Source organism: Schistocerca serialis, chromosome 5 (assembly GCF_023864345.2).
Source record: "Schistocerca serialis cubense isolate TAMUIC-IGC-003099 chromosome 5, iqSchSeri2.2, whole genome shotgun sequence".
NCBI classification, from domain to species: Eukaryota; Metazoa; Arthropoda; class Insecta; order Orthoptera; family Acrididae; genus Schistocerca; species Schistocerca serialis.
Window position 1 is genome coordinate 599,842,865 of NC_064642.1, and position 23,940 is coordinate 599,866,804.

General features: G+C 44.1%; 1 protein-coding gene across 1 annotated transcript in view; it reads left to right on the top strand.

Annotated features, from left to right (window-relative positions):
* Positions 1 to 23,940, top strand: part of LOC126482125 (lutropin-choriogonadotropic hormone receptor-like) — a 367,911-nt gene that overhangs the window by 271,846 nt on the left and 72,125 nt on the right. Inside the window, exon 10 of the mRNA XM_050106101.1 lies at positions 8,740 to 8,832. Within this exon, the coding sequence (XP_049962058.1) occupies positions 8,740 to 8,832 (93 nt within the window). The remainder of the gene's footprint in view (positions 1 to 8,739; positions 8,833 to 23,940) is intronic.

Sequence of the window (23,940 nt, forward strand, 5' to 3'; positions counted from 1 at the left end):
GGTGAAACGTTGTTGTGATGCCTCGTGTAGGGAGGAGAAATGCGTACCATCACGTTTCCAACTTTGATAAAGGTCAGTTTGTAGCCTATGGCGATTGCGGTTTATCATATCGCGACATTGCTGCTCGCATTGATCGAGATTCAATGACTGTTAGCAGAATATGGAATCGGTGAGTTCAGGAGGGTAATACGGAACGCCGTGCTGGATCCCAACAGCCTCGTGTCACTATCAGTCGAGATGACACGCATCTTATCCGCATGGCTATAACGGATCGTGCAACCACGTCTCGATCACTGAGTGAACAAATGGGGACGTTTGCCAGACAACAACCAACTGCACGAACAGTTCGACGACGTTTGCAGCAGCATGGACTATCAGCTCGGAGACCATGGCTGCGGTTACCCTTGACACTGCATCACAGACAGGCGCGCCTTCGATGGTGTACTCAGCGACGAACCTGGGTGCACGAATGGCAAAACGTCATTGTTTCAGATGAATCCATGTTCTGTTTATAGCATCGTGATGGTCGCATCCATGTTTGGCGACATCGCGGTGAACGCGCATTGGAAACGTACACTCCTGGAAATTGAAATAAGAACATCGTGAATTCATTGTCCCAGGAAGGGGAAACTTTATTGACACATTCCTGGGGTCAGATACATCACATGATCACACTGACAGAACCACAGGCACATAGACACAGGCAACAGAGCATGCACAATGTCGGCACTAGTACAGTGTATATCCACCTTTCGCAGCAATGCAGGCTGCTATTCTCCCATGAAGACGATCGTAGAGATGCTGGATGCAGTCCTGTGGAACGGCTTGCCATGCCATTTCCACCTGGCGCCTCAGTAGGACCAGCGTTCGTGCTGGACGTGCAGACCGCGTGAGACGACGCTTCATCCAGTCCCAAACATGCTCAATGGGGGACAGATCCGGAGATCTTGCTGGCCAGGGTAGTTGACTTACACCTTCTAGAGCACGTTGGGTGGCACGGGATACATGCGGACGTGCATTGTCCTGTTGGAACAGCAAGTTCCCTTGCCGGTCTAGGAATGGTAGAACGATGGGTTCGATGACGGTTTGGATGTACCGTGCACTATTCAGTGTCCCCTCGACGATCACCAGTGGTGTACGGGCAGTGTAGGAGATCGCTCCCCACACCATGATGCCGGGTGTTGGCCCTGTGCGGCTCGGTCGTATGCAGTCCTGATTGTGGCGCTCACCTGCACGGCGCCAAACACGCATACGACCATCATTGGCACCAAGGCAGAAGCGACTCTCATCGCTGAAGACGACACGTCTCCATTCGTCCCTCCATTCACGCCTGTCGCGACACCACTGGAGGCGGGCTGCACGATGTTGGGGCGTGAGCGGAAGACGGCCTAACGGTGTGCGGGACCGTAGCCCAGCTTCATGGAGACGGTTGCGAATGGTCCTCGCCGATACCCCAGGAGCAACAGTGTCCCTAATTTGCTGGGAAGTGGCGGTGCGGTCCCCTACGGCACTGCGTAGGATCCTACGGTCTTGGCGTGCATCCGTGCGTCGCTGCGGTCCGGTCCCAGGTCGATGGGCACGTGCACCTTCCGCCGACCACTGGCGACAACATCGATGTACTGTGGAGACCTCACGCCCCACGTGTTGAGCAATTCGGCGGTACGTCCACCCGGCCTCCCGCATGCCCACTATACGCCTTCGCTCAAAGTCCGTCAACTGCACATACGGTTCACGTCCACGCTGTCGCGGCATGCTACCAGTGTTAAAGACTGCGATGGAGCTTCGTATGCCACGGCAAACTGGCTGACACTGACGGCGGCGGTGCACAAATGCTGCGCAGCTAGCGCCATTCGACGGCCAACACCGCGGTTCCTGGTGTGTCCGCTGTGCCGTGCGTGTGATCATTGCTTGTACAGCCCTCTCGCAGTGTCCGGAGCAAGTATGGTGGGTCTGACACGCCGGTGTCAATGTGTTCTTTTTTCCATTTCCAGGAGTGTATATTCGTCATCGCCATACTGGCTTATCACCCGGGGTGATGGTATGGAGTGCAACTGGTTACACGTCTCGGTCACCTCTTGTTCACGTTGACGGCACTTTGATTAGTGGACGCTACATTTCAGATATGTTACGACCCGTGGCTCTACCCCTCATTCGATCCCTCGAAACCCTACATTTCAGCAGGGTAATGCACGACCGCATGTTGCAGGTCGTGTACGTGCCTTTCTGGAAACGTCTGATCACTGGTGGCCGAGCAACTGGCTCGTCACAATACGCCAGTCACTACTCTGGATGAACTGTGGTATCGTGTTGAAGCTGCATGGGCATCTGTCCCTTAACACGCCATCCAAGCTCTGTTGACTCAATGCCCAGGCATATCAAGGCCGCTATTACGGCCAGAGGTGGTTGTTCTGGGTACTGATTTCTCAGGATCTCTGCACCCAAATTGCGTGAAAATGTAATCACATGTCAGTTCTAGTATAATATATTTGTCCAATGAATACCCGTTTATCATCTGCATGTCTTCTTGGTGTAGCAGTTTTAATGGCCAATAGTGTAGCACATGTTGAGCCGGCTATCGATTTCGTGAACAAATTAGCAAATACACTCAGACATAAATTAGGCTTCACATTTTACGTCTGCGACCTACAGGGGTTGGAGGAAAATATAGGGACACCGCGAGAAATGCATACTTGAACATATATGCAGGTGCCAGTCATCCAAGGAGATTGCCCTGACGTATTTGACCATGAACGGCACATGCGAAATGTCATAACTGCGGCGCAGGTGTCAGTTGTGTTCAGTTGGTGAGTGCATTACGTCGGATCAGTGATTCACTGCTCGTAACAGGAAAAAATGCGCGAAAGCCATAATACATGGTCTATAAATCAGTGTAATTTTGTCGGACGAGTCTTGTTGCACAAGGTTTCCAACTTACATTCGAGTTTACTTCCCAAGAGTGTAACACAGAGGAGGTACGATGACGATATAGGCAGCCATAACGTGTCATTCCGTGGACTCCATGGTTGCGCTGCAAAGTCGTATTACTGTCAAAAATTATGTGAGCATTTTGCCTGATAAAGTCTGTCAAGTGGTACAGTGTTTGTTCCCTAAAGGTAATGCTGTGTTGCAAGACGGCAGGGCCCCTGTTCACACTATAGTCTGCAATGCTACTGACCCTTTGTGGTCTACTTTGGAGAAACAATTGCTTGATAGCTACCCGTTTCCATTGTCGTTACCTGAAATTGCCGCTATTTTGCAGGAAGAATGCTATAATGTTCCTTTCAACAACATACAGGACCTGTATGTACCCATTCCGAGACTACTGGAAGTTGTTTCCAATGCCAGTGGGTTTCCTGCACCATGTTAGTCGTAGTAATGTGTTGTGTTTTTGGTGTTTCCAATTTTTGTCCACTCCAAGTATCATACCAGAACTAAATTAAAAATAGTTTTTATCTCCCATTTACGACCAAAGTTTTCGTGAGGTTTTCCTTCGCTGTAAAGCAAATGTCGGGGTTGCAAATACTCTCCTAAACGTTCCCAGTTAGGACTCTCTACGTCCCACTACCTGCTCTTGGCTGAAAAGGCCCTCACTCTACAACCTGTTTACCGCTCAAATAGCTTTTTCGTCCTTTACTTTGTAGAGAATGAATGCTATTAAAAAATAAAATAAAATAAATAGTTTTTGATGTTGCTGAGCAACAGTCATACGATAATTTTTAAATGAACACGCCGCCATTTGTCTGTATTTTTGTTTATTTAATTACGACCAGGATTTCGGACTTTTATGCCATTTTCAAGTAACTGAGTTCATGCCACTAACATATTTTGCAAGTAATCAAGCTCATAATTGGCCATGAATTAAGAAAAATATAGCTCCACATCAAATGCCGGATGTAATATCATCAGTTTGTAAAAAGATCGATAGCTAATAGTGGGAGCACGTCATAAATAATAAATAGTAAAACTGTTTTCATTAGATTCACTATGTGATCAACAGTATCCGTACACCCCCAAAACCATACCTTTTTCATATTACATTCGTTTGGCTGCCACTTACTGCCAGGTACTCCGTATCAGCGATCTCAGAAGTCAGACATCGTGAGAGAGCAGAATGGGGCGCTCCGCGGAACTCACGGACTTCGAACGTAGTCAGGTGATTGGGTGTCACTTGTGACATGCGTCTGTACGCAAGATTTCCACAGTCCTAAACATCCCTAGGTCCACTGTTTCCGATGTGATAGTGAAGTGGAAACTTGAAGGGACACGTACAACACAAAAGCTTACAGGCCGACCTCGTCTATTGACTAGCAGAGACCGCCGACAGTTGAAGAGGGTCATAATGTGTAATAGGCAGACATCTATCCAGACCATCACACAAAAATTCCATACTGCATCAGGATCTACTGCAAGTACTATGACAGTTAGCGGGGAGGGAGAAAACTTGGATTTCAAGGTCGAACGGCTGCTCATAACCCACACATCACGCTGGTAAATGCCAAAGGAAGCCTCGTTTGGTGTAAGTAGCGTGAACATTGGACTATTGAACAGTGGAAAAACGTTGTGTGGAGTGACGAATCACGGTACACAAGGTGGTGATCCGACGGCAGGGCGTGGGTATCGCGAATGCCCGGTGAAAGTTTTCTGTCAGCGAGTGTAGTGCCAACAGTAAAATTCAGAGGCGGTGGTGTTATGGTGCGATCGTGTTTTTCGTGGAGGAGGCTTGCACCCCTTGTTGGTTTACGTGGCACTACCACAGCACAGGCCTACACTGATGTTTTAAAGACGTTCTTGCTTCCCACAGTTGAAGACCAATTCGGGGATGGCGATTGCATCTTTCAACACAATCGAGCACCCGTTCATAATGCACTGCCTATGGCGGAGTGGTTACGCGACAATAACATCCCTGTAATGGACTAGCCTGCACAGGGTCCTGAACTGAATCCAACAGAACACCTTTGGGATGTTTTGGAACGCCGACTTCGTGCCAGGCCTCACCGGCTGACATCGATACCTTTCCTCACAGCAACACTCCGTGAAGAATTGGCTGCCATTCCCCAAGAAACCTTCCAGCATCTGATCGAACGTATGCCTGCGACAGTGAAAGCTGTCATCAAGTCTAAGTGTTGGCCAACACCATATTGAATTCCTGCATTACCGCTGGAGGATGCCACGAACTTGTAAATCATTTTCAGCCAGGTGTCCGGATACTTGTTATCTCATGACGACGTGCTCCAACAATTATCAGCTGATCTTTTTACGAAATGATGATTTTACATCTGACATTTCGTGGCGAGCGAATATTTTTCTTAATTTGTGGCCAATTTTTAGTTTGACGTCCTGCAAAATATATTAATGACATAATCTCAATCAATCGTAAATGAAAAAAAAAAGCCGAGACCTGGGTCATAATTAAGTAAACAACAATACCGTCAAATGGCGTTGGGTCTATTTAAAAAAAATAATGTGAGTATGCAACAACAATTTGTTAAACATGTTTAATTTTTGGTGGTCATGAAGTTATGTGCACCGTATATTAATATATGTAGATACTAAAATCGAGAAGTGTAATGCGAGATTCAATAAAAGAATGAACAAAGAACGTACAAATAATTTTGTAACAAAAATTATCGCGTAACGTGCGCTATATTAAATATATGGTGGAATTACGGTACTTTGTAAAAGTCTCCACAAAAACAAAAGGCCACTCACGCCTGGGTAGCTGGAAATGACAGGTGATAAAGCGCTCCTTGCTGAAAGGTCGTTAAGAAATAATTTACGGGGAACGACCTTGCCTTTAGTCGTCTTTGACTCCAAGAAAGCAGCTCCGTGCTTAATTTCAAGGTGGTTGTAAAGCCTCTAAATAAAGAATTTGTATTTAATTTTTGTTTTCTCTGAAATGAAAGTAAAGAAAATATACCGAGAAGATTAATTTAAGAACGGCGTAAAATAACTGAATCGCATTTAGTTGTTTATAAAATCGAATACTGTGTGACAGACTCTTACGAGGATGTCTTATTTTCATATTGCGTAATATGTTGAGACTTGTAAGCAACTGAGAAACTGACACTGGTTGCCACACTGGTTGTGACACTGGTCCAGACAGGTGTCATCAAGTTTGTTACCATTCTGTACGTTGTGGGCTTCAGCTTCGAGGTTTTTGTTCGTCTCTTTCGTTTGAGTGGATAACGGGTGATAAGAGTGCTTTTAACGATGCTCTAAGTCTCTTCACATGCTTATCTCACAGTATTCAGTATATTTTGACAACCAAAGTACCTAATCTAAGATTAAGATGTGATCATCTCAGATTTGGGTAGGTTTAATACTAAAGCTGAATACACTTTCAGGTCTACGTGTTACACAGACTTTTTGTGTTCTACGATAGGCAAATTCTTACGTTACACACGACATTTACCTGAAATAATTCTGCGTGTCAGATTCACTCTAAACTCAGTCGTCTCCATCAGTGTGCAGCTATAACAAGCTGCAAGTTGTTCTTAGAATAAAACTTTTGTGAAAATCCCTCCCCTCTGAAGTTCGGTCAACAGTGGTTAACTGTTGAATAGCCGAATCATTCTCTATTTACACCAGTCACAGCGTTCAACAATATCTATAATATGAGCAACACAGAACAAAAAAATATTCGCTTAATATGTTCCAAAACAATAAATTACAATTAATTATTCTCAGAAAGCATTCAGCTGCGTGAAGGCCGGCCGTTGTAGCCGAGCGGTTCTAGGCGCTACAGTCTGGAACCACGCAACCGCTACGGTCGCAGGTTCGAATCCCGCCTCGGGAATGGATGTGTGTGATGTCCTTAGATTAGTTAGGTTTAAATAGTTCTAAGTTCTAGGGGACTGATGACCTCAGAAGTTAAGTCCCATAGTGCTCAGAGCCATTTGAACCATTTTTAGTAGCGTGAATAGAGACACTCGCTGCGAAAATATGATTGACGTTTCTTCCTGAATGGTCCATACTACCACCTTTAGATGTACGTTCCTTCCCTCTGTGTGCTCATCCGTCTTTCCTATCGAAATATTTCAGTCATATTTTAAAACAACGGTATGTTTGAGATCTGAATTAGCGTACGCATGTGGATTGAGAGACAAAAAGACAGTCTTGTTTCCGTCGACCACGGAGGTAGTGGTACTGCGTGGGCTCTTCCTGCACTTTCCATGATTCTGTTGATTGGAAGATTTTGTGTGATGTCTCGTATCGATGACCATTTGTAGCCTCTATGCTGTCTAGCGTTCTTTGGTGTAATATCCTATCAGCATAGCATTTAGCTTAGGATATGTGATTTCTTTGTAACCAATACTAAGTCTTTGTTCAGAGCGAGAGACTTTGTACCACATTCAAGGAGCAGGATCGGCCTTTCATTAACTCACTCATGAATATAGATCATAGTTCACGTTACTACCGGGATTAGAAATTATGTCAGGTTCCATTTGCTCTAATTTTGATGATTTTTTAAAAATCTTATGGGACTTAACTGCTAAGGTCATCAGTCCCTACGCTTACACACTACTTAACCTAAATTATCCTAAGGAGAAACACACATACACCCATACCCGAGGGAGGACTCGAACCTCCGCCGGGACCACTTTTGATGATCTGTGGTAGTTGTGTTCCACGTGATCCCACGCAGGACAGCTGCAATTTCATTGATGAGCTATTGTGATGGTTTTCTCGCATAACAATAATTAATCCAATTTCTGAGTAATTATTCCTCATCCCAAAGCCACTTATAATTTATCATGGTCTCCTGATCATGTCTCATGAGCTTATTTACTTTTTATTTAATGTAATAACTGACGTGAGCACACACAACTGAATACGTTCAACCATCACTGGAATCATAATTTAGGCAAGCTTTCATCGACTTTCTTGGCATACATATTACAGCAGGTATAAGGTAGGACTGAGCTGCTCAGAACTTCGAGACACGTGCCTGAGTGTGACTATTGTGATTGCCTTTTCAAGAAGATGTGGATTCTACATCTCCATTGCACGCACCTTCTCTACAAGAGCGGATGCACTGTACTTTCAGGTTGTGTCATTAAATTTGTGTGTATTGGGCGTAATTTTGTATTACTTAAACAAATCTTCAGGATCCCCAATACTCATTATCGCGCTGTGAAGGTCTTTCCTATCTCCGAACATCTTATAAGGGAAGGTAGATCTTGTCAATATCTACTAGCTGGCCAAATTTTGAGTGCGAAGGAGATTAATTTTCAGGCCATCGATAGAGAAGTCATATCAGTTTCGTGCTCGAAATAAATTTAAAAGGAATAGCAAGCTTTCAAGCCTTATGAGACTTCCTCTAAAAACATCCAATTTTTTAGTCGCTTCCAGTGATGAGTTGTAATTGAAAATTAAGTAAAGTGTTCTTCTGGGCACAATATCCTCAACCGAGTGAAATACGTGATCACAAATATCGCGGCGTTCTTTGTAACAAGAATCTCTTTTAAAAGCCTTTAAGAAGATGAACGGCATCCACCTGTCCGCCCTCACCGACAATCTCGACGAATTCGTAAACAAACAGAGGAATCGCGGTTTTGCACGCTTCCTAATCCAAACGCACATAAAAAGATGCGCTGATAAGATTCACGAATCAGCGTTACATTTAGGAAGAACGGAAACTTATAACCATTATGAATGAAATGCTGCAAGAAGCAAAACAGCACAGATCGAGGTAGAATTATTAGCCCAACTGAAAAAAAAATATTTTTTCTGTTTCAGAACATCCGCGTAGCGCTGCTGACATACCCTTACCATTGCTGTGCATTCCAGTTCCCTGGGACTCATGACCCTGCTGCTCATCACAGACATGAGGTAAATATAAGTCATTATCTGTGACGTATTACTTGCACGATCATTTGTGATACACTAGGTCAAGCAAAACTAACTAAAAGTGGAAGATAAATAATTAGAAAAATACTGTATGTAGCCTGACGCTGTTATCATGATATTACATAGAAAAACATGGGATGTTTTGTAAGTACTGAAAACCTCCGTTGTTTTTCAAAGGCAAATAGCACTACAGTATCCCTCAGCGTGTTCTCCGCTGCTATATTGTAGAGTTTAGTGAATTGAGTGAATTAAGTTGTACTAGGAATAGCATGTAAATTAGTTTAGCATAGGTTAGAACACAACTACAAATACTGAATATTCTGACTGTCATCAGTCATGACAGTTCTCACCTGATAAGTCTCTGATAGCTATACGGAACTAAAACAGAAATTTGCTCTGGCTGACAGAAGAAACGAAGCACTCACATGAAGTGGATGAAACGAAATGAAACTTCGCGGGTTGAGAGGAGAGGGTACGTGATGTTGCTGTAGCAATTACAATATCGAGTCACCTTCACAAAGAACTTGACAACATGAGTTCACTTACCAACAGTATGTTGCACCCCCACTTGTCTGACGTGCGTGCATGACATGATTTGGTTGCGAAGGGCGTCATAAAGCCGTTGTATCCTTTCTTGAAGCCAACGTACCGACAACTGTTGTAAATCGTCCCCGATATCGTGGATAGAGAGGAGAGACGCTCAGTAGCTCGGTACGGGCTTTTGTTGAAGTTTCGAGAACATACCTTCACCGAGGACTCAAGCAGTATATTGCTCCCTCCTACGTATATCTCGCGAAGAGACCATGAGGATAAAATCAGAGAGATTAGAGCCCACACAGAGGCATACCGACAATCCTTTCCACGAACAATACGAGACTGGAATGGAAGGGACAAGCGATAGAGGTACTCAAGGTACCCTCCGCCACACACCGTCAGGTGGCTTGCGGAGTATGGATGTAGATGTAGATATAGATGTAGATGTAGATGCTGGTAATGGCGCCGAGTGACGTCCGACGTAGTCCCACACATGATCTGTCGAGAACAGATAAGGGGATCTTGGTGGCTAGATGAATAAACATCACGCATATATATATATATATATATATATATATATATATATATATATATATATATATATAGATATATGCTACCACGACCAATCCAGAGAGTAAAGTAAGTGCGGTTGAGTTGTTCCATACGGCGTCTGGTAAAATGTGAAGCGGGTCCGTCATACTCGAAGTACATTGCTGTCTGCGTGGCATAAGGAACGTCCTCAAGGTGTCCAAGAAACGAATTTTCCGAAAATTGCAAGTAATTCCGTCGTTCAGCGATTTGACCTACCAACATGTCACCAATCAAGCCGCACCAAATAGTGATCGGAAAACGAATTTGAAAATTGGTTTCTACTGTAGCATGTAGAATTTCCTGCGACCACCGATGATTATTACATGTATTGTTGACTTTATTACTTGTAACCGTGGCTTCATCATTGAGTAGCAGTATCAATGGGAGCAAATGACGATCATAATTAAACTAGTGACAGAATTCAAGTCATGTGGCATTATCGCCAGTTGAAGATTGTGATCACGGGTACAATTTTTCCGCAAGTAATGTTCGCAATACACGTTTTGGGACACTGATATGTGCAGAAAGTTGCCGTATGCTGGTAGTAGGACAACGCAGCACCACGTCAACAACGTGTTACTGTTCCTGCACAGTTCAGAAGGAAAACGGGAACTTGGAAGGATACCTATTCATTGCAGTGTGCTGAAAATTCTGGTAAGCGCTCTACGATCAGGAATTTAACATATCGAAAAGAGCCGACGTTATTCTTAGACGGCAGCAGGAGCACTATCATCACAGGAACCGTAAACATACACTACGTCTGCATATTTTTCATTAGTGTGAAAGTGTGGCGTTTTAGCCAGCGCGTGTACAAACACAGTTAACCGACGTTTCTCATTCATACACTCTTATTCCCTCGCACTACTTCACTCACAACACACCATGGAGAACTGCGCATTGAAGATGTTGAAAACAACGAGTTAGACTGGGATAGAATAAAACGTTAAAGAAGTTGGATGGGTAAGACATATACGTGCTTGCCACTAGCTCAAAAACAAACCTACGTTAAATGTGTTCTTTCTCTGAAATCTTTTGGAATAGGACACATGTCCAGATTAGGTGGATATGTGCTTGAATGATCGTCCCTGTCATGTCCCTGAATATTTACCATTCCTCTTGAGACGTACTGTATACACTGTCGCCATGTAACTACGTTCAGAAGACTGCCATATACGACAACTAGCTTGGAAAAAGAGCGCCGCAAATAGTCAGGACACTGAAGCTGCTTCTGGAAAATTAGTGCATGAGTGATGTACCGGGACTCGAACCTGGGACACACACTGCGTTGCAGAGTGGAAAATTCATTCTGGAATCAGTAAACTGTCTGCGTTTGATGTTGAGAAATTCACGGCTTCACGAACGCAATAGTATAACTGTTTCAACTGGAAAAAAACGAGAATTATCGTCTTGTATTATCGTCCGCTAGGTCATTAATGGTTCCGTGCCTCTTCCTACAGACAGGATATACGCTTAATAAACACCAACAGCCATCTTGAAAACGTCATTTCCGACACCCGCACACAGAAACGCACTTGCGAACAAACTGATAAGTTCGGAATGGACCGCATTATGCCGCCGAGGACCACAGACCACTGACCTAGGAAATACGCTCCGCAATACCGCCTCCATCCCAGAGAGCACAAGGCTGGGCTCTATCACCCATGGCGGCTTAAAGCTGACTCCCCGTTCTCCACCTCCAAAAACAGCTGCACGAATTTTCTGTAACATTCAGGATTTTAGGCCAGTCAGGCATAAGAACATATTTGAAACATATCCATTGGCCATTACTAGTGGTCTCTAGCAACAGTAGGATCTGGAAACACCGGACATCCTCGAGAAATCACTCATCCTTGAAAACCGCCTAGTCGGTCACATGATCACCCACTTATGAGACTTACTTTGAAAACAATCTTAAAAAAATGTTCAAATGTGTGTGGATTCCTAAGGCACCAAGTTATTGATGTCATCGGTCCCTAGACTTACACACTACTTAAACTAACTTATGCTAAGAACAACACACACACCCATGCCCGAGGGAGGACTCGAACCTCCGGCGGGAGGGGCTGCACAATCCGTGACAGGGTGCCTGAAACCGCGCGGCCACTCCGCGATTGAAAACAATCTTATCAAGTCTAAAGTCTTCAACACAATGTAACGGTTGTTAAGTAATGTTACATACATACATATATAAGTTATAATGCTTATTGACGTTGTAAGGTTTTCTTTAAAAACATATGAAATTTTTTCTAGAACGTCAGTAAAAATTTCCCCGTATTCAGGAATCTATCAGAACGAAATCAATGTGTTTTTGTACACAATTTAATAAACCACGATTACAAATATACTAGGAGGAACACAATTTTGATGTTTTCTGTTGCTGGATTTTTACGGCTTTCCTAATATCTGCGAAAATGGACCAATTTTTATGTCTTTTCTCTCAAATAAATTCCTTAATATTGAATTAAATTAAAATTCTTTCCATAGAATCATAGAATGTTTCACTATAGTAGTGACTATTTGAGTACAAAATGTAAGTACTCTAAGGTGTTTGTAAGGTACATAAAATTTCCGAAATGTAGGTTACGGGAAACCTAAATCAAAGATTTGACAGTGTTTTTGTAAGTGCTTACCTTCCGTGGGTGAACTAATGCAAACCACATCCATACTCCTCTTTATCCGCAAGCAGTCTTTTCTTTGGTTGTCTAGGCTAATCGCCACTCGGGATCAGCCGAGCGGTCTCAGACGCTGCAGTCATGGACTGTGCGGCTGGTCCCGGTGGAGGTTCGAGTCCTCCCTCGGGCAGGGGTGTGTGTGTTTGTCATTAGGATAATTTAGGTTAAGTAGTGTGTAAGCTTAGGGACTGATGACCTTAGCAGTTAAGTTCCATAAGATTTCACACACATTTGAACATCTAGGATAATCTGATTTCCAGACTGAACAGCCATGGTGTCAGCTGCGGCAATTCTCCTGTAATCGATTTCCTTCAGTATCGACAGTGTGCATGCGCCTGGATTAAATAATAGCCTGTGTAGATTTCGTAGCCTGCCAAGATCATTAAAGTGTAGTATTACACTTTACTGGTACCGGGCATGCTGTAGACTGTAATATAGATCTACACACAACTTTCGTAAGCTTTACTTCGCTGTAACAACTTGTAAACAAACGCCATAAACCAAAGGATACAATATCAATGACAGTGATGCTATTTCACATCCTTCTTTATGTACTACACAAACATTGCCCGCATGGCGATTACAAAAACTGGAAGAAAACAAAGCAGGAATACATAACGTAAGTAAATACAGAACAAGAAAGGGGCGTGGCCACGTGCAAGCTTTTGTCAGTTATTATTTTTATCACACTTGAGAGTAGAATTGGAACGTATATTTAGAAATTGAAATACCACGTAGTAAATGAAGAACCAATAACATTTTTTTTCGCTTTCGCTCACGTACGTCCCCTCGTAAGGGAAGACTGGCGTATTGTCTGGAAGGTGGAGAAGGGCGCCGCCCACCGACTCCGCAAAACCGGCCTTGGCGATCGTTGCAGCGCTTGGCACGAACACACAAACGCGCTCAGGGAATGTGTAGCAAGTGGTACACGCGCTAACAGGAAACAATGTTGTGTCTTTAAAGCGCGGTATGGCATTCGCCACCAGTAGAAAATGACTGAAATGAGCTGCAGTGGACTTCATGAAACGAAAAGGGAACAATAATGTGAATAAAGCTGATGTTTTGCAGAGCGCGACCACTGCTCTCACAATATCGACTCTGAAATTAGTAACGCAAATGCTGCACAGGCATGCATTTGCACTTCCATTAAGCGAAATGTCAATTATTTGTCGGAAATAGATTTTCGAGGCATATCACAGTCTTTTCTGCAGGTAAAATAACCTGGACGGCCGATACATGATGTGTATGCGAAATCCATTTCAATCAATTTCTGCAAATATAAAATTTCGTAGCAATTCTCGGGAGGATGGATCTCGTGTGCCTATAATCCACTGCTTCGAAACACAGCTCAGTCTGGAAATTAATTACAGAATACACTCCACATCTGCAGGAACTCTTGCTTCCTTTTGGCATGAGGGTACTTTTCACCATAGCTGTGAGTTACACACACGAGACCTCAGTCGACTTATTACATCGCAATTACTGATGGGAGAACAGAGTAGTATCCGTTGAATTGGTCTTCACGAAACGAAATTTCGTCTCGGTAAGAAAACACGCTTCAGCTTAACGAAATTTCTAGCTGCTGCTAAAATTGGGAAATTGAGGGAGCTTAACGTCATTATTCATTTAGAGAAAAATTTACACCGTTCCGAGAAAACCCCGACTGATCAACAGGATGGTTATAACTAACCTGCCAATACTTGAGCCAGTGTAGACGGAAAACTGTTTACCGTGCGAGTACGCAACTTTGTAGGAATTATGTTCCAACTGTGGGCTGCAGGAGTTTCGTTGTTAGTAGTGCTTGTTTCATGACTTGCTGTTAGGCGACGGTACTGGTAGAGCGACGTAGTATTGGTACACACCCATCGGTGTGCATTGCAGTTGTAGCCAACTTGGATCTGGACGAGGTGAGCAGGGCTTTGCTCGTAAGGCTGTTTCATCAAAAGAACAGCATTAGTGCTGCTCCTCTTCACAAGTATCGACACATTAAAAGAATACGGACAGACCCTCTTTCCATACGATGGTAGGAGAACATGATTCGCAAGCTTGCATTAACTGGCGATTTGCGGAATTGCTCCTGGGACAGGCCGACGGCCAATTGCGCCACAAATTACTGAAGAAATTACTGTTGTCATCGCTGGGAATGTTGGACGCAATGTGCGATCTTCAAACAGTGCGCGAGTTGTGTCACAACTTCTGAACAATCAATGGTCCAACGCTCGAAAAGCTCTGCGAACAATTGTTGAATGGTATCTGTACAAACTGGACATTACTCATCAACTTTTGCCACGTGACGCAGACATTCGAAACGATTTTGCCCTTACGTTTCTTTCAAGGTTTTAAGTCGACTACATGTGGCCTTGGAACATTTTTTGGAGTGATGAAGCTCACTTTACGCTCGCTGGAACGTCAACACCTACGAAGTTCGTGAAGTTCCCCTGCATAATAGCCGCGTCGCTGTTGTGGTGTAGTTTCACGGCGAAGTTCATGAACGGCCCATTTTGCTTCGAGGAACCCGGAACCCAACGAACAGAGACATGCAGAGTGAACAGTAGACGTTACTGTCATTTACTTCGCCAGCAAGTGATCCCTGCTCTACGGGAGAGAGATGCTTTGAACGTAATTGTTATGACGCATGATGGAGCTACACGTCACATGTCCCGTGAGGTCACTGGGTTACTATGTAATACATTTGGAAGAAACGGAATCATTGGCCAATCGTTCCAAACTGCGTGGCCATCTAGATGATCAGTTTGGAACCCAAGTGGAGTTACCTAGAAGATAATATTTATCAACAGGACACTAACATACGGTGCAGATTGGAGATGAGCATAACCAGGGAGGTAGCCAACATCCCACCTGACATGTTTCAGGCAGAAAATAGAGCAATCTCTTGGGCGGTTCCAGGCTCTATGGATGCGGATGGAAGGTAAACTTGGTACGCTATTAACAACTGTTTCTCTCTCACGTGGTAATTAAATTGTATTTCTTTGATGGTTTATTCATTATTTCTCTTTCGCATGTCACTACAAATCTTTTCACAATGTTTCATTGTCATATGATCACTCGTTTTTCGTGTGAGTCCTCTCTAGTAACGAAAGTTTAATTACGATCACTCTGTACGACAAGCGACACACAATTTGGGACAAAACATTTCGTCGGCTTGTTGGATTGCCACCTCTAGGTACGATATGTAACGGCAGCAGCAGTAATTTTCAGTAGCACATTTTAAAACATCCTGTATGAGTCGTCGCACTTGGCTGATTACCGTATCGGCATCTCACCTTTAGAAATACTCTCTTTAGCCTCCCTATCGTTTTAAGTACTGTTTCAGTTGCATCCTCTGTTTTAACAACCCAGCGAAAATCATTTCGTAATATATGCAGCACTTCTAATCTTAGACCCACAGCGACATAAAGCTGGTATCTATGACACATGTCATGGGATAGCGTATATACATATACAGATGGCAGTAGCGTCGCATTTACAAGCTGTAAAAGGGCTTTGCTTTGACGGAGCTGTCGTTAGTACTCAGGTGACTCACGTAAAAAGGTTTCCGACGTGATTATGCGTGAACGACGGGAATTAACAGATTCTGAACGCGTAATAGTAGGTGGAGTTACACGCATGGGATATTCCATTTCGGAAATCATCAGGAATTCAACGATCCGCGATCCACAGCGTCAAGTGTGCCGAGAGTACCAAATTTCACGTATTACCTCTCACCATGGACGGCACAGTGGCCGACGGCCTTCGCTTAACCGTCCAGAACAGCGGAATTTGCGTAAAGTTGTTAGTGCTAAGAGACAAGAAACACTTCGGGAAATAATCGCAGAAATCAATGTGGGACGTACGACGAATGTATCCGTAAGCACAATGGGGCGAAATTTGACGCTAATGGGCTACGTCAGCAGACGCCCGTTGTGAGTGCCTTTGCTAACAGTACGACATTACCTGGAGAGCCTCTCCTGGCCTCGTGACCATATCTGTTGCACCCTAGGTTACTGGAAAACGGCGGCAGTTTCAAATAAGTCTTAATTTCGGTATATAAGAGCTGATGGTAGGATTCAAGTGTGGCGCAGACCCGACGGAGCCATCGACCAAAGTTGTCAACAAGGCACTGTGCAAGCTGGTGGACGCCATGTTTACATGGAATGAAGTGAGTCCTCTGGTACAAATGAAACGATCAGTGACTGGAAATGGGTTTACAATGGGTTTAGAAAACAAACTCCATGTGAAACACAACTAGCTCTTTATTCACATGAAGTGTTGAGTGCTATGGACAAGGGATTTCAGATCGATTCCGTATTTCTAGATTTCCCGAAGGCTTTTGACACGGTACCACACAAGCGGCTCGTAGTGAAATTGCGTGCTTAGGAAATATCGTATCAGTTATGTGACTGGACTTGTGATTTCCTGTCAGAGAGGCCACAGTGCGTAGTAATTGACGGAAAGTCATCGAGTAAAACAGAAGTCATTTCTGGCGTTCCCCATGGTAGTGTTATAGGCCCTTTGCTGTTCCTTATCTATATAAACGGTTTCGGAGTCAATCTGAGTAGCCATCTTCGGTTGTTTGCAGATGACGCTGTCGTTTATCGACTAATGAAGTCATCAGAAGATCAAAACAAGTGACAGTTGACCCTAAATTACGAAAAACGTGAGGTTGTCCACATGAGTGCTAAAAGAACTTCGGTTACCCGATAAATCAGTCTAATCTAAAAGCCGTAAATTCAACTAAATACCTAGGTACTACAATTACGAACAACTTAAATTGGAAGGAAAACATAGAAAATGTTGTGGAGAAGGCTAACCAAAGACTGCGTTTTATTGGCAGGATACTTAGAAAATGTAACAGACCTACTAAGGAGACTGCCTACACTACGCTTGTCCGTCCTCTTTTAGAATACTGCTGCGCGGTGTGGGATCCTTACCAGATAGGACTGACGGTGTACATCGAAAAAATTCAAAGAAAAGCAGCACGTTATGTATTATCGCGAAATATGTGAGAGAGTGTCACAGAAATTATACAGGATTTGGGTTGGACATCATTATAATATAGGCGTTTTATGTTGCGACGGAATCTTCTAACGAAATTCCAATCACCAATTTTCTCCTCCGAATGCGAAAATGTTTTGTTGACACCGACCTACATAGGGAAGAACGATCACTACGATAAAATAAGGGACATCAGAGCTCGTACGGAAAGATATAGGTGTTCATTCTTCCCGCGCGCTGAGGTGAAATCATTTTAAAGAAAATATTACACTGCCCGACGTAAAAAGTGAGTCACCCAGAAGAGGAGAAGGACACGATGAAATATTGGTTGAGAAGGTATGTGACTTTATCAAGTGATTACAAAATCGCGTCAAGTTTACAAAGAACTTGGCAGCATGAGCCCACTTATCATTGAGATGTCGCACATCCTCTGGTCTGAATGCATGCTCTGATCCTACTCGGAAAGGGTCATAATGGAATAATAGAGAATTGTGAAGGTGGTTCGATGAACCCTCTGCCAGGCACTTAAATAAGATTTGCAGAGTATCCACGTAGATGTAGATGTTTGGCGACTGGGGCATGATTAGCAGCCATGTCACTAGGCCATATTGTTCGCGAGTGGTTTGAAGAACATTGACAGTTCGAGCGAAAGACTTGACCACCCACATTGCGCGTCATGTAACCCATCAAAAATATATGGGACGTAACAGAGAAATCGGTTCTTGCAAAATGTCGTGCAGCGGTGCAGCGGCAAACTTTCGCTGTTACGGACGGCTGTAGAGGCAGCATGCACTCCGTCTTCAGGCCCCAAGTGGCCCTTCGGGACCATCCGACCGCCGTGTCATCCTCAGCTGAGGTTGCGGATAATAGGGGCGTGTGGTCAGCGCACCGCTCTCCCAGTCGTTATGATGGTTTTCTTTGACCGGACCCGCTACTATTCGGTCGAGTAGCTCCTCAATTGGCATCACGGGGCTCAGTGCACCCCGAAAAATGGCAACAGCGCATTGCGGCTGGGTGGTCACCCATCCAAGTGCCGGCCACGCCCGACAGCACTTAACTTCGGTCATCTCACGGGAACCGGTGTATCCACTGCGGCAAGGCCGTAGAGACAGCATGGCTCAATAATTATGCAGGGGACAACCAATGACTTGTTGAGCCCATGCCATGTCGAGCTGCTGCACTACGCCTGGCAAAAGGAACTCTGACACCATATTAGGTGTCCAATGACTTTTGTCACCACATTGTAGGGTTGATGCACAAGCATCAGTGCGCATTGCAGTTGCATATAGTCAACATGGATCTGGATAAGATGAACAGGGCTTCACATGTAAAGCTACTTCATCAAAACGATAGCAATAGTGCTGCTGCTCTTCCCAGTGGTCGACACATTAAAGGAACACGGGGAGGACATCATTCCGCAGCGGGTTTGAGGACGTGATTCGGAAGCTTTGAGGATGTGATTCGGAAGCTCAAATTAATTGGCAATTTGGGAATTGCTCCTGGGAGAGATCGACGGCCAATTACGCCACAAATTATTGAAGAAATTACTGTTGTCCTGGCAGAGAATGCTCGACGTGCGATCTTCAAGCACTGTTCGAGCAGAGTCTCAACAGCTGAACATTCCGTATTCCGCCGTTCGAGAAGTGCTGCAAACAATTGTGAAATGGTATCCGTATAAACTTCTCGTTACTCACAAACTTTGCCAGGCGACGCAGACATTCGAAAAGATTTTGCTCTTACGTTTCTTGCAAGGCTTTAAGTTGACGACATGTGGTCCCGGTTGGAGTGATGATGCTCGCATTATGGTCACTGATGCAGTGAACACTCGCATCTGCTGCACTTGAGGATCGCCAGCGCCAACGAACTTTTTTGAAGTCCCTGTCACAGTGTGGTATGGTTTCAGGGCACGGTTCATGTACGGTCCATTTTACTTTGAGGAACTCGGACACTAGGGACCAAAGACATGCAGCGTGAACGGAACACGTTACTGTGACCTATTTCGTCAATAAGTGATGCTTTGGACTTACCTGTTTTGATGCACGATGGAGCGCGATCTCACTTGTCTCGTGAACTTCCTCAGTTACTACGTAACACATTTGGAGGAAACTGTGTCCACCAAGGTCATCAAATTTGAATCCGTGTGAGATTACTAAAAGTACAGAGTTCATCAACACGCTACAGACTGAAGATGAGATAGCAGCCAACATCCCACCTGAAACGCGCAGTTTCACTGTCATAATTTTACTCGTTTCTCATGGGGGCTCTCCCAGATAGCGAAAGTATGTTCACTGTCAGGCTCAGTATGACAAGCGACGACCAAACTGTGACGAGAAAATGTCCTCGTAATCGTTGGACCGCCAACTTTCGGTACAAAATGTCAATCTCGCAGCAGCTTTTTCCAGGACTGCGTTTAAGAAATTCTGTCTCAGAAATCGCATGTGGCATGTGACTATACCAACTTATCACACGGATTCATACTCTCATTGCCGGCCGTGGTGGCCAAGCGGTTAAAGGCGCTACAGTCTGGAACCGCGCGGCCGCTACGGTCGCAGTTTCGAATCCTGCTTCGGGCATGGATGTGTGTGATGTCCTTAGGTTAGTTAGGTTTAACTAGTTCTAAGTTCTAGGGGACTAATAACCTCAGCAGTTGAGTCCCATAGTGCTCAGAGCCATTTGAACCATTTAGCACCACATGTCAAATGTTCCGATCGCCCCACAGTACATGTTTCACAATCATACAATGCTGCACTAAAGATTTACATTCTCAGAAATTTCTTCCTCAAATTAAGACCTATGTCTGATGCTAGCAGACTTCTCTTGGCCAGGAATGCCCTCATTGCCCTTGCTAGTTTGCTTCTGATGTCCTCCTTTGCACCTCCTTTATTGGTTATTTTACTGCCTAGGAAGCAGAACTCCTTAACATCTACTTTGTGACGATCAGTCCTGATGTTAATCATTTCTCGCACTTCTCATTGCTTTAGTCTTTCTTTTAATTACTCTCAATCCATATTCTGTACTCATTAGATGTTAATTCCATTCAGCATATCACGTAATTCTTCTTCACTTTCAGTCAGGATAGCAATGTCATAGTTCTGATTCCTCTCCTGAACCCTTCTCTTATTTCCACCATTGCTTCTTCAATGAACAGATTGAACAGGAGGGGCGAAAGACCACATCCTTGTCTTTCATTCTTTTTAATAGGAGCACTTCGTTCTTGGTCGTCCACTCTTATTATTCCATCTTGGCTGTTGTACATATAGTATATGACCCGTCTCTTCCTATAGCTTACCTCTGTTTTTCTCAGAATTTCGAACATCTTGCACCATTTTACATAGTCGAACGCTATTTCCAGGTCGACAAATCCTATGAACGTGTCTTGATTTTTCTTTAGTCTTGCTTCCATTAACAACCACAATGTGAGACTTGCCTGTCTGGTACCTTTACCTTTCCTGAAGCTAAACCGATCGTCATCCGACACATCCTCAGTTTGCGTTTCCAATCTTCTGTACATTATTCTTGTCAGAACTTGGATGAATGAGCTGTTAAGCTGATTGTACGATAATTCTCACTCTTGTCAGCTATTGCAGTTTTCGGAATTGTGTGGATGATATTTGTCCGAAAATCAAATGGTATGTCGCGACTCATTCATTCTACACACCAACGTGTACAACGTGCATAGTACTTTTGTTCCCTCTTCCCCTAACGATTTTAGAAATTCAGATTGAATGTGATCCATCCCTTCTGCCTTATTTGATCTTAAGTCCTACAAAGCTCTCTTAAATTCTGATTCTAATACTGGGTTCCCTATCTCTTCTAAATCGACTCCTGTTTATTCTTCCGTCACTTCAGAGAAATCTCTCCCCTGATAGACGCCTTCAGTGTACCGTTTCCATCTATCCGCTCTCTCCTCTGCATTTGATCGTGGGTTACCTGTTGCACTCATAATGTTACCACCCTGGCTTTTAATGTCACTGAAGGCTGCTTATACTTTCCTGTATGCTGAGTCGGTCCTTCCAACAATCATTTCCTTTTCGATTTCTTCACATTTTTCATGCAGCCATTTCGTCTTAGCTTCATCTGCACTTCCTATTTCATTCCTCAGCAACTTGTATATCTGTATTCCTGAAATTCTCTGAACATTTTTGTATTTCCTTCGTTCATCGATCAGCTGCAGCATTTCTTCCGTTACCCGTGGTTTCTTCGCAGCTACCTTCTTTGTACCTATGTTTTCTTTCCATCTACTCTGATTGCCCATTTTAGAGAAGTTAATTCCTCTTCAGCTGCACTGCCTACTGAGCTATTCCTCACTGCTTTATCTGCAGCCTTAGAGAATTTCATGCGTGTCTCGTCATCCCTTAGTACTTCTGTATCCCACTTCTCTGCGCCCTGATTCTTCCTGACTAATCTCTTGACCTTCATCCTACTCTTCATCACTAATACATTGTGATTCTGAATCTATATCTGCTCCCGGGTACGGCTTACAATCCAGTTTCTGACTTCTGAATATCTTATTTATTTATTTAGCGTATGGCTCATAACATCACAGTAAAAATTACAGAAACAACACGATTTAAGAAAAATCGCATATGTATAAACAGAGCAATAAATAACAGTTTGTATATAAGAACACCGCCAATTGTAAATTTACACTCGCAGAAGAGCAATCACAAGCAGACGTCCAGCTTAGATAATAAATAGTCGATTGACTCTTGGGTCGCCATTAGGAAATCCCGTGGGTCACCCTCGTATGCCCTTAGTGGGCATTCCTGAACGATGTGTTAGACCGTCTGTCTCTCAGCGCCACGGTCGCAAGCGGCCGAAGGAAGTTTACCCCATCTGTGTAAGGAGTCGGCGCATCTCCCACAGTTGGCTCTGATGCGATTAAGAGTTGACCAAACTTTGCGAGGGCAATCAAATCCTTTTGGTTTACTAAAGATACATGGCATACTGTCGCAGTTTACTGCTGTTCTGCTCTCCCATTCCTCTTTCCATCGGTCATTTATTTTAAAGTTGGTTTGATGCAGAGCCTGTGCGGTCTATGACTATGACGTAGTCTAACTGAAATCTTTGCGTATCGCCGGGTCTATTCCAGATATACCTCCTCGTCTTTTGATTCGTGGACAGAAATGGAAATGGAAATGAGCGTATGGCTTCAATGGCCGGGAGTACCCACTCGGGGAGTTCAGCCGCCAAGTGAAAGTCTTATAGAATGCGACGCCAATGCGCACCGACAATGGGGAGGAAATGATGATGAGGACAGCACAACACCCAGTCCCTAAGGGGAGAAATTTCCCTCCCCAGCCGGGAATCGAACCCGGGCCCCCTTGCATGGCATTCCAACGCGCTGACTATTCGGCTATTGGAGCGGACTCGTGAACAGAGTATTAGCTATAGCTAGCTGAAATTTAGTACGAGAACTCAATTAGTCTTTCTCCTCTCTGATTCCTTGTCCCAAGTCCATATTCTCCTGTATCTTTTTCTTCTACTCCTTTCCCTAGGCTGCATTCCAGTTCCCCATGCCTTAGAATTTCGTCCCCCTTTTTGTATTTTATTACCCTTTCAGTATCCTCATATACTTTCTGTATCTGCCGGCCGGAGTGGCCGTGCGGTTCTAGGCGCTACAGTCTGGAGCCGAGCGACCGCTACGGTCGCAGGTTCGAATCCTGGCTCGGGCATGGATGTGTATGATGTCCTTAGGTTAGTTAGGTTTAATTAGTTCTAAGATCTAGGCAACTGATGAGCTCAGAAGTTAAGTCGCATAGTGCTCAGACCCTTTGAACCATTTGAACTTTCTCTATCTCTTTATTTTTAGCTTGCTACGTCGGCATGTGTACCTGAACTATCGTTGTCTGTGTTGGTTTGCTGTTGATTCCGATAAGAAGAACCTATCACTGAACTGTTCACTGTAACACCCTCTCTGCCCTACCTTTCTACTCATAATGCATCCTACTCCCATTATACTGTTTACTGCTGCCATTGATATTACCCTGTAGTCATCTGACCAGAAATCTTTGTCTTCTTTCCATTTCACTTGACTGATTCATACTATATCTAGACTGAGCCTTTCCATTTCCGTTTTCAGTTTTCTTAGTTTGCTACCACATTCACCTTTTTGACATTCCACGCCCCGACTCACAGAACGTTATTCCTTCATTGATTATGCAGTTTTTTTTATGTTCATCTCCCCCTCGGCAGTCGCCTCCCCGAGATTCAAATGGGGGTCTATCCCAGAATCTTTTGCCGCTGAAGTGATCATCACGACCATTTTTCAGTTACAGGCCACATGTACTGTGGACAT